This window comes from Carettochelys insculpta, chromosome 2, assembly GCF_033958435.1.
Source record: "Carettochelys insculpta isolate YL-2023 chromosome 2, ASM3395843v1, whole genome shotgun sequence".
Lineage (NCBI taxonomy): Eukaryota > Metazoa > Chordata > Testudines > Carettochelyidae > Carettochelys > Carettochelys insculpta.
Genome location: NC_134138.1, coordinates 199,424,652 through 199,440,569, shown reverse-complemented (window position 1 = coordinate 199,440,569; position 15,918 = coordinate 199,424,652). Strand labels below are relative to the sequence as shown.

The following is a 15,918-nucleotide window of genomic DNA, read 5'->3' as shown; positions in this document are numbered from 1 at the left end:
TCAAATATCAAGATTTCAGAGTCAGGCAGTTTCATGGGGGACAAAACATAACATAATAATGCATAGAACAGTGATACAGCTCAAACATTGCAGGGACTGATTCAAGCCCTTTGAAGTCACTGTGAGGACTCCCATTGACTTCAGCAAGTCCTCATTAAATCCCTAGTGCAATGGCTGTTGATAGTTAAAGAACTCTGGCTGCTTCAAGTATAGTTCTTAAAATAACAAGTGACCAATTTTTAAAGTGTGAACTGTCACCTTGTGCCTTGCTTTGCAGGGGGAGAGAGGCCCAATGGGCTTCAATGGAACTCGAGGAGAGGGCGGATGCCCAGGTGTAAGAGGCCCTAAGGTAAATGTTAGCAGGATTCTTGAACACCCACTTTCATTTATTTTACTTCCATACACCTATTTTGCACCTAGAAGAATTCTCTTGTCCACATTCTTTCAGGACATGTGGACTGCTGGGCCCCATTGTCACAACAGCAGTGACCCTCCAGCTGCTACTGTGTGTGCGAGGCTTCTGTATAGTGTTAGCAGAGGCTGGCCAGGCCTAGAGCATTGTGAGGTGGCTGGACAGACTACTGATTCAACAGCACCCCAATGATTCTCCCTCCCATGGAGTTGCTATGGAGCCCTAGTGAGGAGTTGAAGCTGAGCCAACCCGATTGCTAGCGCAGGGACAGAATTGTCCATAGGTCCCTGGGACAACAAATAACTTTCATGGTGTAGATCCTGAAACTTAATCCCTCATTGGCTGCTGCCTGTGATCTGTTCAGCAAACCTCTCCTTGGTCCTGCACCAGCTCCTGAGAACTCTTCTGCTGCTTTTTGGTACTGCTAAATTTTCACAAAACTTATTTTTAATTTCAGGGAGCAAGAGGCTATCGAGGAGTCCGGGTATGTGTTCTTTCTATAGTTTCTTCCAGTAAAAGAGCTGTTGGTGTTACAGAGCCCTACCATCTTTACTTATGTTGTCAGATGAAAGTCTGAAAGCTTGCTAAAGATCAATGTAAAGGGTGTCAAAACTGTGAATGCCGGCTGGGTTGGGAGCTGGTCCTAGGCTATTAAGAGACAATGGGTGGACGATTCATTTGAATTGCATGACTGCAGAAGTTTGACCTATATTGCTCACAGTGAAAAAGTGAGCATTTCCGACTAGTTAGCAATGGGGCACTATTTCAAGGCCAAATTACGGCTACTGAGGGCAAAAGAGAATTGTCAGATGGCCCCAAGCCATGGTTCCAGGAGGAAATGCAACTGTGCCAGGATTGGATAAATCTGTTTTCAGAATTCCCTTAGTTTTTGCTTTTTCTAAAGATCTAAAAGGCATAAGAGTAAAAGAAGGGTCAGATCAGCGCTGATGGCTTATTTCTAGACTGTTGCTGATTTTGGCTCAAATAGGTTGAAGTCGAGTGTGGGATTTTCAGAAGCGGTTAGGTATCCAAATCATACTGAAATCCAAAGACAGCAGAATGCCTGATTGACTTAGGAAAATGTTCAGCTTAATGAGTGGTTTGTAGACAATGTGCAGTCTAAAAGCCATATGCCCTACGGGTTGTAACTCCCTCCTCCAGGACACTTGAGATCTGAGCGGTCCTGGATGAGGCAGTTTGCCAGGTGAGAGAAGGTCAGGCTGGCTGCCTTCTGGGTTCGCCAGGGCTGCCAGTGGGCCTCTGTGCCCCAGCTGGCACTCCACCACAGGCTGCCTGGGTTCCCTGGCCCTGGCTGGGTCACAGCAGCTGGGGCTGCTGGCAGGGCTCTGCACCCCAACTGGCTCCCAATTGCAGGGTTGCCAGGGTCCATCTGCCTCCAGCAGAGGTTTCCGCAGCTGAGGCTGCTGCACAAGGGATGTTGCTGGACAAGAGCGTGCCAGATAAGGGAGTTTCAATCTGTAGTGCAGTTCTTTAGTTAATGCCTACTGTGCTGATAGAAAGACTCTTTCTCCTTCTTCAGTCACCATTACAAAAGTTCATTTGGAGAGTGAATAACTTTTCCTTAGTAACAGTATCATCTGGGATGTACATCTCCAACTCAACTTTAACACACGCCTCAATTGCTCTGCTCATTGTGTCCACTGTAGTTATTTAAATATTAAGTTCTCCACTTCCAAGAAAGAATTCAATACTAATAACTCAGTAAGGTCGAGAGAATTAGAACTTTGGGTTCATGCAAGCCTTTTAGAGACAGTTATTCAGAAACAGGAATGCTTTGTATACAATACTGCAAATTTTGTATTTGGCTCTATTAAGATGGAAAAGAAAAATTTTAAAAATGCAAGAGCAAAAGTGGTGATCTCTTAATATGTGGCTGTGGAATATTTATACAGTAAACAGTTATTTTTGAGCTAATAGATTCTGAGCAGTCTATCTTTTCTCTCTTGGAATATTTACAAAATCATTACTAACTAATCAAATTGCCTCATAAGCATGTACTGTATATGCTTAGTTACTGCCAAGGCCAAAGTAATGGCAATTTACAAAGATAATAAAGGTGTCAGATTATGAGTCCCATTAATTTCAGTGGTCTTTAGAAGAGGTCCTTAAAGTCACTTTCAGATACTTGCGGATTGCCCATTTCAATTCTCAAGGTACCAAAACAACGAACAAACCCTTTTCATCTCATTCTTTATTCCTGCTGAGCATCAGAATGAATTCTTTTTTTTGCAAAGTGTAAACAAAAGGAAAAGACAAGCACTCAAAGTACCATTTAATTTTTCATTAAAAGAAAACTTCTCAGGCAATTCCAAAACGTTTCAGGAGTTCTGTTACTGAAATTAATGTCTTGTAGCTGTAAATCTTCAGGACAATTACATTCAGAAGTCCACATTTGTCAGCTGAATGTCAAGTTTACAGTAAAGCTTTGGACATTTGGGTTGCTATTTTATAAGGCATTGTCTTCCAGAAATGGCTGATATTCTGATTCATTAAAGTGATATGATCTTAGCTGCAGTATGAAAATGTGGCTGTAGGTGAAGTGGGTCTGTCCCATGAAAAGTCATCACCCAGTAAATTATTTTGTTAGTCTTTAAAGTGCTACATTACTGCTTTTTTGTTGTGGCTGTAGATGGTGTAATAGATTAGTAGTACCAGTCCTGTAAAAAAGCTTCTGGTTGAATTTCAGTTATGAAGGATTGAATGGACTATTTCCAGATCCCATTAAACCTTTTCCTAAATCAACCAGAGGAGCAGAATATTTGACTTACCACTAGCACTCACATACTCTCAGGCTATATCTACACTAGAAGCATCTGTCTACAGAAGTTTGTGTCAGAAGAGATGTTCCAACAAAACTTCTGTTGACAGATCGCATCTACACATGAAAACAGATCCATCTTTTGACCCACTCTGTTGACAAAAGGCCCCCCTGGAGTGCCTATATGGCTTTTTTGTCAAAGTTCCTGTCAACTAAACATATTTTGGCCATGTCTTCGCAGCCATTTAGCACAGCGCTTTTGCCGGTAGCCTTATGCTAATGACAGTTCAGGAAATTGCTAATGGAGGACCATTTGCAAACTCACATGGCTTCTTAGCATAGCCACGTGAGATTTGTTGTCAGTAGGGGCAAAACGGATTGGCGACAGAGGGGGGCTTAGTCAGCAAAGGCACTTCCACATGGCCTTTGTACTGCTGGCCTGCCCCCTGCCAACAGCAAAATATTCGCGCAGCTGTGCTAATTAGCCATGCAAATTTGCAAATGGTCCTCCATTTGCAATTTCATGAACTGTCATTAGCATACAGCTGCGAACAGCAGCTCTGTGCTAAATGGCTGTGTAGACATGGCCTTTGTGTGCAGATGATCCATGAGTTTTGTTGACAAAACCCCAGTTTTGTCTACAAAACTCTCTAGTGTACACATCCTTTCTATCCCAGGAAAGGACTAATTGAAAGCAGGTGTCTCAACACTACATGTCTATCAGATTGGCTAAATGACACCTTTAGCACAACATGGAGATGTTTCACGTTTCTGAGTATAACTGCTTTAGATTCAAGGCATCAGAATCCACCCTGATGCCAATAAACACAAGTCTATTAAAACAATGTATCAGAATAATGGTTCTGTGGCTTTATTTGTCCCCATATCTATAAAACTCTTCCACAGTTTTTTGTACTTCCAGTGATAGCTTTCTTTGATAGGGTAATGAGCCTTGTGGGTAAGGGAGAAGTGGTGGATGTGGTATACCTAGACTTTAGTAAGGCATTTGATATGGTCTTACATGATATTCTTATCAATAAACTAGGCAAATACAACTTAGATGGTGCTACTCTAAGGTGGCTGCAAAACTGCCTGGATAACCATACTCAGAGAGTAGTTATTAATGGTTCTCAATCCTGCTGGAAAGGTATAACAAGTGGGGTTCCGCAGGGGTCTGTATTGGGACGGGTTCTGTCCACTATCTTCATCAATGATTTGGATATTGGCACAGAAAGTACGCTTATTAAGTTTGCAGATGATACCAAGTCGGGAGGGGTTGCAACTGCTTTGGAGGATAGGTTTTAATTCAAAATGATTTGGACAAATTGGAGAAATGGTCTGAAGTAAACAGGATGAAGTTTAATAAAGACAAATGCAAAGTGCTCCACTTGGGAAGGAACAATCAGTTTCACACATATGGGAAGGGACTGTCTAGGAAGGAGTATGGCAGAAAGAGATCTGGGGGTTATAGTGGACCACAAGTTAAATATGAGTCAACAGTGTGATGCTGTTGCAAAAAAAGCAAACATGATTCTGGGATGCATTAACAGGTGTGTTGTGAACAAGACATGAGAAGTCATTCTTCCGCTCTACTCTGCACGGGTTAGGCCTCAATTGGAATATTGTGTCCAGTTCTGGGCGCCGCATTTCAAGAAAGATGTGAAGAAATTGGAAAGGTTCCAGAAGAGAGCAACAAGAATGATCAAAGGTGTAGACAACATGACCTATGAAGAAAGGCTGAAAGAAATGGGCTTGTTTAGTTTGGAAAAAAGAAGATTAAGGGGGGACATGATAGCGGTTTTCAGGTATCTTAAAGGGTGTCATAAGGAGGAGGGAGAAAACTTGTTCTTCTTGGCCTCTGAGGCTAGAACAAGAAGCAACGGGCTTAAACTGCAGCAAGGGAGGTTTAGGTTGGACATTAGGAAAAAGTTCCTAACTGTCAGGGAGATCAAACAGTGGAATAAATTGCCTAGGGAGGTTGTGGAATCTCCATCGCTGGAGATATTTAAGAACAGGTTAGATAGATGTCTATCAGGGATGGTCTAGACAGTACTTGGTCCTGCCATGAGGGCAGGGGGCTGGACTTGATGACCTCTCAAGGTCCCTTCTAGTCCTAGTATTCTATGATTCTATGAAGGAATGCTTTTTTCTGAGAGAGATTCTCTAGGAATTATTTTGTGTAATTTTCCTAGCCTGTGTTATCCAGGAGATCAGCCAAGGTTCTTTCTGCCCTATGAATCCATACATTTATGAATCCTTACCAGCTGTTATGTATAGCAAGCCTAACAGAAAACGCCCCCAAAACACTGAAAATAAATAAAACAACTGAGCACCAAAACTACAAGAGAATCAAAATGCTAGATAAAACACACAGGCTACAAAAACAATGAGAATTTTTGGTGCATAATTTTTCGTGGGCAAAGACCCACTTTGTCAGATGCATGTCCATGAAAGCTTATGCTCCAAAAATTCTGTTAGTCTATAATGTGCCACACGGCGTCCTGTTATTTTTGCAGATGCAGACTAACACGGCTACCCCTCTGATACTTGTCACACAGGCTATGGTTACACTACAGTGCTCTGTTAACAGAAGTCGCTTTCAGAAGAGATTTCCTGACAAAACTTCTTTTGACAGAGTGCAGCCTCACACAAAAAACAATCAGAAGAGTGCACTGCTCTGTCGACAGAGCAGCCGGACTGTCTGGTTGCTCTCTCAACAAAACAGGCACCCGGAAGCACAGAGACAGGGCTGCCTATTGTCATGGATGCCCTGTCTGTCGAGAGAAGGCCTTCCAGAGAGTCCACACAACCTTTTTATCAACAGAATCTGCCGACAGCAGTGTTATCTCTCAAAGCTTTGAGGCAGAACGCTGCTGGCAAAAGGGCTGAGTTTTATCCAGATACTGTCAACAAATCCCATTTTGTGCATGCACACTTCACAAGTTTTATCAACAAAACTGGGGTTTTGCCAGCAAAACTCGCTAGTGTAACCGTAGCCAAACTGATTATATATATTGTCAGCTGTGGAGACTTAAAGGATGTTGCAGGTGATAAAGGAGATGTGAAAAAATAAACCATAGCAAAGTAAAGAGAGCTTATATTCTTGAAGAAGTTATTTTTATTATTAGTAATAATAATAATAAGTTATTATTATTATTATTATTATTATTATGACTCTTGAAAGGACTCAAAAGCATGTTAGCTGCTTCACTGAACACATGGAAAGACAGGCTCCTTGCCCCAAAGAGCTCACTACTGTTCTGATGTGCAGTTTTATTTATTCCACCAGGGTGAAGATGGTGAAAATGGAATTGATGGGATTGGTGGAGAAGAGGTAACCCACATGTAGTGAATTCAATTTATGGGGTTCATCTGAAAGATAGAACATTATTTATTTGTATTTTTGTTTCTCTAGGGAAAACAAGGATCTCCTGGGCCTTCAGGAGAAAAAGGCAGCACAGGAAGGCAGGTAAAGTGTGTTTAGCTCTGATGGAAATTTCTGTCATCTTTCCAATGTTTACTGTCAAATCTGCAATCTCTGTGACCTCTTGACAGCTGCACATTTTCTAATTATTTGATATAAAGGGATAGAAATATTTTAAGTATAAAAGCCATAATCTCAGCTGGTGTAAATAAGTGTAGCTCCATTGACTTAATAGAGTTATGCCATTTTATGACAGTAGGGCTGTGTCTACACTACAAGATAAATTTGATATATATTAAAATCCAGTACTTAATCTCGATATCATGAATTCAATGAAGTGTCCACAAATCTTCTTGAAATTCGACCCAACTTTTGTCCATGTTGAATCTCTGCGTCCCCATTGTCCTGTGCAAGTTTGACAGCATGAACACTGCATTGTGGGTACCTATCACACAGTGCCTTAGCCCTGGTTGCTTGTGGGTGTTTCATGTTGGAATCCCGGAATTCCAATCACTATCCCTTAATTCACTGCAACAGTAATTGCACAAAAAAAGAACTGGAGATTGCTCCATTTCCTGCTGCAGCATTCCAGCACAAGCATGGATCCACGAACACTCCAACTCATAGCACAGATTATTTGGGCAACCACAGCTGCTGTCATGCAATTTGTCTTTCAATTCCAAGGCTCGATGGCACTTGTCTATCTTGGTGGTGGTGGTGGTGCTGCTGCTGCTGAAGATGGTGTTTTGGAACAGCAACTCAGCCGACTGTGGACAAAGAATGTCAAGCAGGTGGCTGCCATGAATGCATTAATGACAGTGGACTAGCATTTTTGGACTCAAGAGACCAGCACATACTGGTGGGATCACATCATTTTGGAGTCCTGGAATGACCAGCAGTGGGTGCAGAACTTTTGCATGTGCAAATCCCCCTTTATGGAACTTTGCGATGTGCTGACCCCCACCCTGAAGTGCAGCCACACAAAAATGAGGCTGGTTGTAATGGTACAGAAGTGAGTGGCAATTGCACTGTAGAAATCTGCAACCCCCAAATCAGTTCAGGGTGGGCAGATTTACGGTGGCGTCCATGGTGATGGAGGTGGCCCAGGCAATCTATCGGCATCTCCTCAGGAAGACTGTGACTCTGGGAGATGTACAGGCTACAGTGGATGGCTCTGTTGCCCAGGGCTTTCCTAACTGCAGTGGGGCAATAGATGGCACACACATCCCCATCATAGTGCTGGCACACCTGGAGCTGAAGTATATTAAGCAAAAGAAGTACTTCTCCATGGTCATGCAGGGTAGATCGCAAAGGCTGGTTTACCGATGTCAACGTTGGCTGGTCAGGGAGGGTTCACAATGTGTGCATATTCCAGAATTCAGGACTGCACTGAAACCTTCGGGATGGTACTTTTTTCCCCGATTGGAAAATCAAGATTGGCGATGTGGAGATGCCCATTGTTACATTGGGTGACCCTGCTTACCCTCTGCTTCCCTGCCTGATGAAACACTACACAGGAGCCCTGGAATCCAGCAAAGAAAACTTTAATTATGAACTGAGAAGGTGCAGAATGATCATGGAATGTGCCTTTGGATGTTTGAAAGCAAGGTTCAGCTGTTTATTGACCCGTTTGGATGTTTCTGAAACTAATGCCCCCACTGTTATTACAGCAGGTGCTGTTTTGCACAACATATGTGAATCAAGACAGGAGAGTTTCCCATCTATGTGGCATTCTGAAGCGGAAGCAATAGGCAGGGCTTACTTGCAGTTGTCTACACTGCCAACCACCAGTACCCACACTCAGGCTTCAGCAATAAGGGATGCTTTAAAAAACACTCCAGAAATAAGGGATGCTTTAAAAAACACTCACCCTTCCCCACACCACACAGTTCCCTCAGCCACACATTTGCTGCGTACAAGGGAGTATCACTGGGCAGCTGTGCCTTCAATGGCACTCACTCTCCCCACACCCTCCTGTTTTGATTTGTGTTCCCCTCCCCGTACTCCTGCAGGGCACAAACTCACACAGAGTTCAAAGGAATTATTTCATTTTGGGGTTAGGAGAGGTATAAATGGCCAGGAAAAGAGCCTTCTCCAGGGTATTTGAATAGCCTTTTGCAATGGCCCTGGGGGCTGGAGCAGCAGGGTAGCCTTACCCTCCCTCCCTGCATGCAGAGACCATGACGATGGTGGGGGGGTGACCTCCCCTCAGGGGACTCTGGCCAGCGGATATCAGCTGATGCTCTGCTGGTTTGGGAGTCCCTCCGCAACTCAAGCAGGGAGTGCAGGATCTCCCTGTGCTGAGTAATGGCCATTATGAGCTTTGCTGTGACCTCATTATGCTTTACCGCAACCTCATTCATTTTGTACAATTGCTACTGCTGCAGGTCAAGCATTTTCTTGTTGAATTTCACTTGACTGACACCACTCAGCTGCACTGTGACTCCACTGAGCAGTGTCCTTTGTCGAGTTCTTACACTCTGCAAGAGTGTCTTGCATGTGCTGCATGATCATATCTTGTTTTGCTTTCCCATGTCTCATGGTTTTTTCTGCAACACCAGGCACTGGGCAAGGAAAATGAGGGTCAAAATTGAGATTTAATTGACATAACATGCTTTGAAGTGCAATGACTGGGTCTTTCTGTGTATTATCACTGCAAGTGTACTTTTGAAGGACACATGCATTATTAAGGATGGGGCAGTTAGAGTGCGTTTCACAATACCTCACTTGCCATCACTTCTCCAGCACGTTGTGTTGTGGACCTGGTAAGTAATAAGCAATTGTTCTCTTTTGGTGGGAATGGGAAGGTCTGCAGGGGCAGCTGCCAGGTGTCCTGGCTGAGTGTCCTGTGGCGGTGACAAATGGATGGCTTTGTGTGGGGCTTCAATGCACAATAAAAATAACATCAAGAAAAAAAATATCTGAAGAATGGGAGAAGAAAAGCACAGCAGAGGAACACCCCCGTGTGGTGCAGGGGGATTCCTGAGAATAGAAAACAAATGGTGCTTGGTAAGAGACATGGGAGGGGAAATGCCCAGCACAGCCCGGCCGCCACATGGCACCCTGGGAGTCTGGCAAAATCCAAAGAAATGCTCGGGGAAGGGGGATTGGGAAGAGAAATGCCCAGCAGAGGCTGGCCGCAGCGTGGCAAGGGGCGGGGGGGGGGGCGCTCCTAAGGGGGGGCAGACATGAAAAATTAAAAGAATTGCTGGTTGGAAAGGGATATGCTTGGGGGGCAACCCCTCCAGAACCTGCAAACAGCATTGTGGGGTGGGGAACAGAGTGCCCACTGGCTGCTGCAGGCCAATGTAAAGGGGCAAGAAGCACGTTAAAAAAAATAGGCACAAAATCCCATACTTCCACAGGTTGCCAAAGAAGACATGATCCTCCTAAAAGTAACAGATATGGAGAAAGAACAGCTACTCCTGCTGTGTGTGAAAAATTTACTAAAATGCTGTGTGGTGCCATGACACCAGATCACTATCTGGTTGTCTGGTGTGGCAAGGTGTGCTACCATGGAAGCTGCGACAAGTCAGGCCTGCCCAAGAATCTCATGAAAAAAATACAGGAGTGCCTGGATGAGGCCTTCGAGAACATCTCCAAAAAGGAGAAGTGCTCCATCCCAAGAAACATTAACACGCTGTTTTGAGGGGCACAGAAGCACAGCTAGCAAACCTGTGCCTGTGTGAAACACTATAGCTATACCCACCCCCACAACCTGCTTCTAGTATGCAGAATAAAGACTCACCTGAACTGCTTGCTCCAGAGGGCTTGGGGACCAGCGTGGAGGGGACTGCTGTGGAGGGGCCCGCCATGGAGGGGACCGGTTCCGGGTCTATGGTGAAGAGCTCAGGGCTGTCTGGAACAACTTCCTCTGTCCCCTGCTCGTTGCTCCCTTCCTGCTCTCCATTGCCCTCTTCCTCCGGTCCACACTGCTCCTCTGTGCTCAACCTGGAATCCATACCAGAGCCTCCACAAGTATTGTAATTCAGTTCACACTCCATGGTGCGGTCATTTCCCATAAGTATGTGGAGCTTTTGAGCATAGCAGCAGGTCCATGGAGTACTCCCGACCACTGGTTGACTTCCCTGACTTTTTGATAGGCCTGCCGGAGTTCTTTTTCCTTTTTCCGGCATTGCATAGAGTCCCAGGAGTAACCCTGGGCTGCCATCTCGCACGCCATCTGATCATAGATGGCCTCATTTCTCTTGGCCACCCGGCGTCTCTTCACCACCGATTGTTCTTTCCAAGTGGCAATGAGATCCAGAATCTCCTGGTGGGTCCAAGCTGGGGCTCTCTTGTGAGCCTGAGAGGTGCTAGTCAGGTCACTACCCTGAGTGCTCATGATTGCAGCACTGGGCTACTGATAATTGCTACCTATGCGGTGCAATGGCTACTGGTGCAGTGCAACATGATGGGCAAAGGGATTTTTTCATAATGGACGCCCTTTTTATTTTCAGGGCTGGGCTGCTAAATTCCAATTCAAAATTTCATTCAAATTTAATCCAGACTTCACGGGCTTACTTGGACTTTCTTCCTGCACACCCGACAGCAGTGGACAACGAAGTGGCCATACTTGGAGGGTCACCATGTAACGTTGTGGGATACATACGGGACACTTCTGGGACATGTCTACACGAGCCCCAAATTTCGAAATGGGCACGCAAATGGCCATTTCGAAGTTTACTAATGAAGCGCTGAAATGCATATTCAGTGCTGCATTAGCTTGCGGGCAGCCGCGGCACTTCGAAATTGACGTGCCTCGCCGCCATGCGTCTTGTCCCCACGGGGCTCCTTCTCAGCTGATGGGAATAAGGGGACTTCGAAGTAGGCGGGGACCTTTGGAAAAGGAGCTCCGTGGGGACGAGACACGTGACGGCGAGGCGTGTCAATTTCGAAGTGCTGCGGCCGCCCGCATGCTATTGAAGTGCTGAATATGCATTTCAGCGCTTCATTAGTAAACTTCGAAATGGCCATTTGCGTGGCCATTTTGAAGTTTGGGACTCGTGTAGACACGGCCCTGGAGGCTAAAAAATTGGAATTAAGGACATGGTGCCTCCACACTAGCCTTGATTTGAGATTTTAAATTCAAGATAGATGCTGTACCCATCCTGTAATATCAATATTCTGTAATCGGCATGATGGCTCAATAAATCGAGTTAACAGTATTACGTGTGAAGACGGTCATGTTTTAATATCAAACCTAAAGCCTTGAAATTCAAATTTATCTCCTAGTGTAGACACAGCTTAAGAGTCCGGCTCTAAAGATCTAGCTATCACATTAATACCGTATCTCTCTACCTGTATCCTAATTGTTTGTGCTTTTCATGACTTAAGGGTAGAAAAGGACCCAGAGGAGAAATGGGTGAGCGTGGAGAGCCTGGTCTAAGAGGAGACCATGTAAGTAAAGTCTGTGGCATCTCGTAACTCCTTACAGATTGAAAATGGTTTCAGTGAAGTGAATAGCAATAGAACTTCAATGTTAAGTCCAGATTGTCATGGAACATCCAATTTTGCTCAATGTCTGAGGGCATCCTGATATCCTGGCCCATGCACGACCCAGCTAAGGACCTTGGGAATAGAACTATCAGGACTTTTTTATAACTAAATGGCTTTCGGTTGGAAAATGCCAGTTTGTTAAAAAGGAAATATTTTGTGGAAATACATCAGTGTCTCAGGTCTTGTTACCCACACCTACATTTACCCAGTTCCTAGGGCTCAGTCATAATGTTATTCGCTAGGGCACCTGCCTGACCCGGTTCCTAAGACTCAGACATTGATTTAGGCTCTCTAACTTTACCCTTCTGTGGGCTACAGGCTCTACTCCTCCAGGATCCAGATGAACACGCTTTCCCTCTGGATTCCAGGCTTAATATTTTGTAGGTTTACAGGGTCTTTTACCAGTGAAAGACCTTTACACAGTAATATCCTCCTTAATCTCTATTTATTGACAATCACCAAAACAGAAAGCACATGCTAAGTATACAGAGTTCACCGCTCCCAATAAAACAAAGAAAGCAGTCCTGCAGCACCTTAAAGACTAACAATATTATTTATCAGATGATGAGCTTTTGTGGAAAAAAGACCACTTCTTCAGATCTGGAGAATTATTGAGACAACAAGAACTAACAGAGAAAGAACTGGGAGAAACTAGGTGACAGGCCTGTTCTTTCCTACAGACAGCCACCCAACCTAAAGAAAATTCTCACTAGCAACCACATGCCATGCTACAGAAATACTGAGCCTGGAACCTTTCCTTGCAACAAGCCCTGTTGTTGTCTGTCCACATATTTACATTAGAGACACCATCTCTGGGATGAACCACATCAGTCACATGATCAGGGGCTGATATTCCTGCACTTTCACTAACGTGATGTATGCCATCATGTGCCAGCTATGCCCCTCTGCTATGTGCATTGGACAAACTGGACAATCACTTCACCAAAGAATGAATGGACGCAAATCAGACATTAGGAATCTGCATCCACGTAAACCAGTAAGGGTGCAGGACACACAATTGTTGACTTATTGGTATGTGTTCCACAACAAAAAGAGTTCACCACCAGATTACAAAGGGAGACCTCTGAGTTGGAGTTCATTTTCAAGTTTCATACCTATCATCGTGGACTCTACGAAGATCTCGGTTTATGGATTATAAAGACAATTTCCCCACCTTCGATGTTGACAGTGATGGCAGGCATCCCACTTAACTTAACAGACACTTGCAGCAGTTTTATTTTTTCCCCTCCCCACTTCCTTTCCCCTGTTTAGCTAATTTCTCAGTTTTTTTCTGTTTTTTTTCTCTCTGTTCTTTTTCTCTCAGTAAGTCTCCAGATCTGAAGAAATGGCTCTTTCTGATGAAAGCTCATCACCTAATAAATAATATTGTTAGTCTTTAAGGTGCTACGCGACTGCTTTCTTTTCATGTGAAAACACAGACTAACACGGTGACTTCTCTGAGACCATTCCCAATAAGATAGATGAATGTGTTCCTGTTGGCCACACAGGATCAGGTCCATCTCAGGGTTTCCAGTTTCTGCAGTGTCATTGGCAGAGTATTGTGGCTTGCAGCTCTAATCTTGGGATGCCCTGGAGATGGTTCCCCAAAGAACTTCCTTTGGGATCACAATTATATAGGCAAACCTGAGTCCTGCTTAGCTATAACTTAATCAAGAATTTACTAATCAATGTTAACATATTGCAACAAAATTATTTAACCAGCCTCACCACCTTAATTGTAAAATGCACTGACAGCCTAATACAGTAAAATACCTTTAATTCGGCCTCTGGTGCTCTGGAAGTCCTGATGGTCCATTATCCCTCAAGGTACGTGTACCTCAAAATTTGCATAAGTTGGGGGCTTGGGTGGTGGGTTGGGGCTGTGGGTGGGGGACAGAGGGTTAAGCCTGGGGTGGGTTAGGGCTGCAGGGGGCCGGAGGGATGGAGTTGAGCTGGGGTGTGCAGGGGGTTGGAGCCAGCGTGTGTGGGGGAGGTGAAGCTGGAGATGTGCAGGGGTGCAGAAGGTGCAGGAGCGTGGGGGTGAAGAAGCCGCGGGAGCGCAGGGATGGTGAAGAAGCTGAGAAGTGCAGGGGTGGTGAAGAAGTGGCGGGGCATGGAGTAGAGAAGAAGCTGGGGACATGCAGGAGTGGTGAGCTGCAATGGTGGGGGCTTGAACTAGAGTGTGGGGGTTATGGTGACGTCCAATAGTCCAGAAAATTTGGTAATTGGGCATCTGTCTGGTTGCAAACACGTCGGATTAAAGGAATTTTACTACATTTGAGGCTTTATTGTGCTAATCTTGCATCTGTTGAAATACATAAAAAAACCTCCCTGTCTTACAAGTGAACTGGGCCTTTCACAAGTGCAATATGACTTTATCATTGGTTCAGACAGGTATTTCAACTACACAAATTTCCTAACATTGTCCCTCTTCCCCTGCATTTCTATATGTATATTAGGAGATGACCATAGTAGGGGGAGGGCTAGCTTGCTGGTTTGAGCATTGGCCTGCTAAACCCAGGGTTCTGACTTCAGTCATTGAGGGGGGCCTGTAGTGAGTCAGTATGGACTCCTGCTGACTAAGAGGCAGAGGAGGCTGTGCAGAGGCCCTGGTGGGCGGGCCCGGAGCCAGAAAGCCAGTGGCCCACCCCTCAGAGGGCGGGGCCTAAGGCTAGAAGGGCCAAGTTGAAAGTCGACAGTCGACGGGGTGGCAACGGACCCTCAGCTCGTGGCACAGTGGCCCCACTTTGAGCTGCGCCAGGAACGGCTGTACTGGGTGGACCGGGACCCCCAGACCCAGGAGCAACGAATGCAGCTACTGGTGCCGAAATGCCACCGACTGGCTGTAATGAAGTTGGCCCATGATATCCCCGCCGGCGGCCACTTGGGCCAAGAAAAGACATCAGCCCAGGTACTTCCCCAGTTCTTTTGGCCAGGGATCCACCAGGAGGTCAAGAACTATTGTAGTTCCTGCCCCGCGTGCCAGCTTGCTGCTCCCCCACAGGTCCCTAAGGCCCCGTTAATCCCAATGCCAGTTGTGGGGACCCCGTTCGAGCGGGTGGCCATGGATCTGGTGGGCCCGCTCCCTAAGAGCATGGCAGGGTATCAGTTCGTGTTGGTCCTTGTAGACTATGCCACCTGTTTCCCAGAAGCCATCCCACTGCGCAATATTACGGCCCGCACCATCGCAGGAGAGCTAATGAAGATCTTCGCCCGGGTAGGGCTGCCACGGGAACTTCTCACCGATCAGGGAACCAATTTTACATTCCGCCTGATGAAGCAGGTCTGTGCACTCTTGGGGATCAAACAACTACATACCTCTGTGTACCACCCCCAGACGGATGGCCTGGTAGAACGCTTTAACCGTACTCTGAAGGATATGATGCGCAAATTTCCACCAGAGGACCTGCGCCGGTAGGATCAGCTGCTACCTCCCTTGCTTTTGGCCATCCGGGAGGTTCCCCAGTCCTCAACGCGTTTCTCTCCATTCGAATTACTGTACGGACGCTGCCCCCGGGGAGTACTCGACCTTATGCGGGAGGTCTGGGAGCAAACCGCGTCCCCCTCAAAGGAGCTACTACAATATGTCTTCCAGCTCCAGAAGCGCCTCGAACAGGTGGGGGCCCTCGCGGGGGAAAACCTGAAAGCTGCACAGGCGTCCCAAGCCCGAACATACAACCGGGAGGCGCGGAGCCGCGGGTTTGAGCCAGGTGACTGGGTCTTAGTCCTGCTACCCTCCAGCGAATCGAAGTTGCTGGCTAGGTGGCAGGGACCTTATGAGATTATTCGAGCCGTGGGCCCTGT

The 15,918-nt window shown here is 45.8% G+C and overlaps 1 protein-coding gene across 1 annotated transcript in view; it reads left to right on the top strand.

Moving 5' to 3' along the window:
• Nucleotides 1-15,918, top strand: part of LOC142009762 (collagen alpha-4(VI) chain-like) — a 98,547-nt gene that overhangs the window by 30,189 nt on the left and 52,440 nt on the right. The window contains exons 15-19 of the mRNA XM_074988296.1: nucleotides 278-349; nucleotides 870-896; nucleotides 6,481-6,525; nucleotides 6,607-6,660; nucleotides 11,953-12,015. Of these exons, the coding sequence (XP_074844397.1) occupies nucleotides 278-349; nucleotides 870-896; nucleotides 6,481-6,525; nucleotides 6,607-6,660; nucleotides 11,953-12,015 (261 nt within the window). The remainder of the gene's footprint in view (nucleotides 1-277; nucleotides 350-869; nucleotides 897-6,480; nucleotides 6,526-6,606; nucleotides 6,661-11,952; nucleotides 12,016-15,918) is intronic.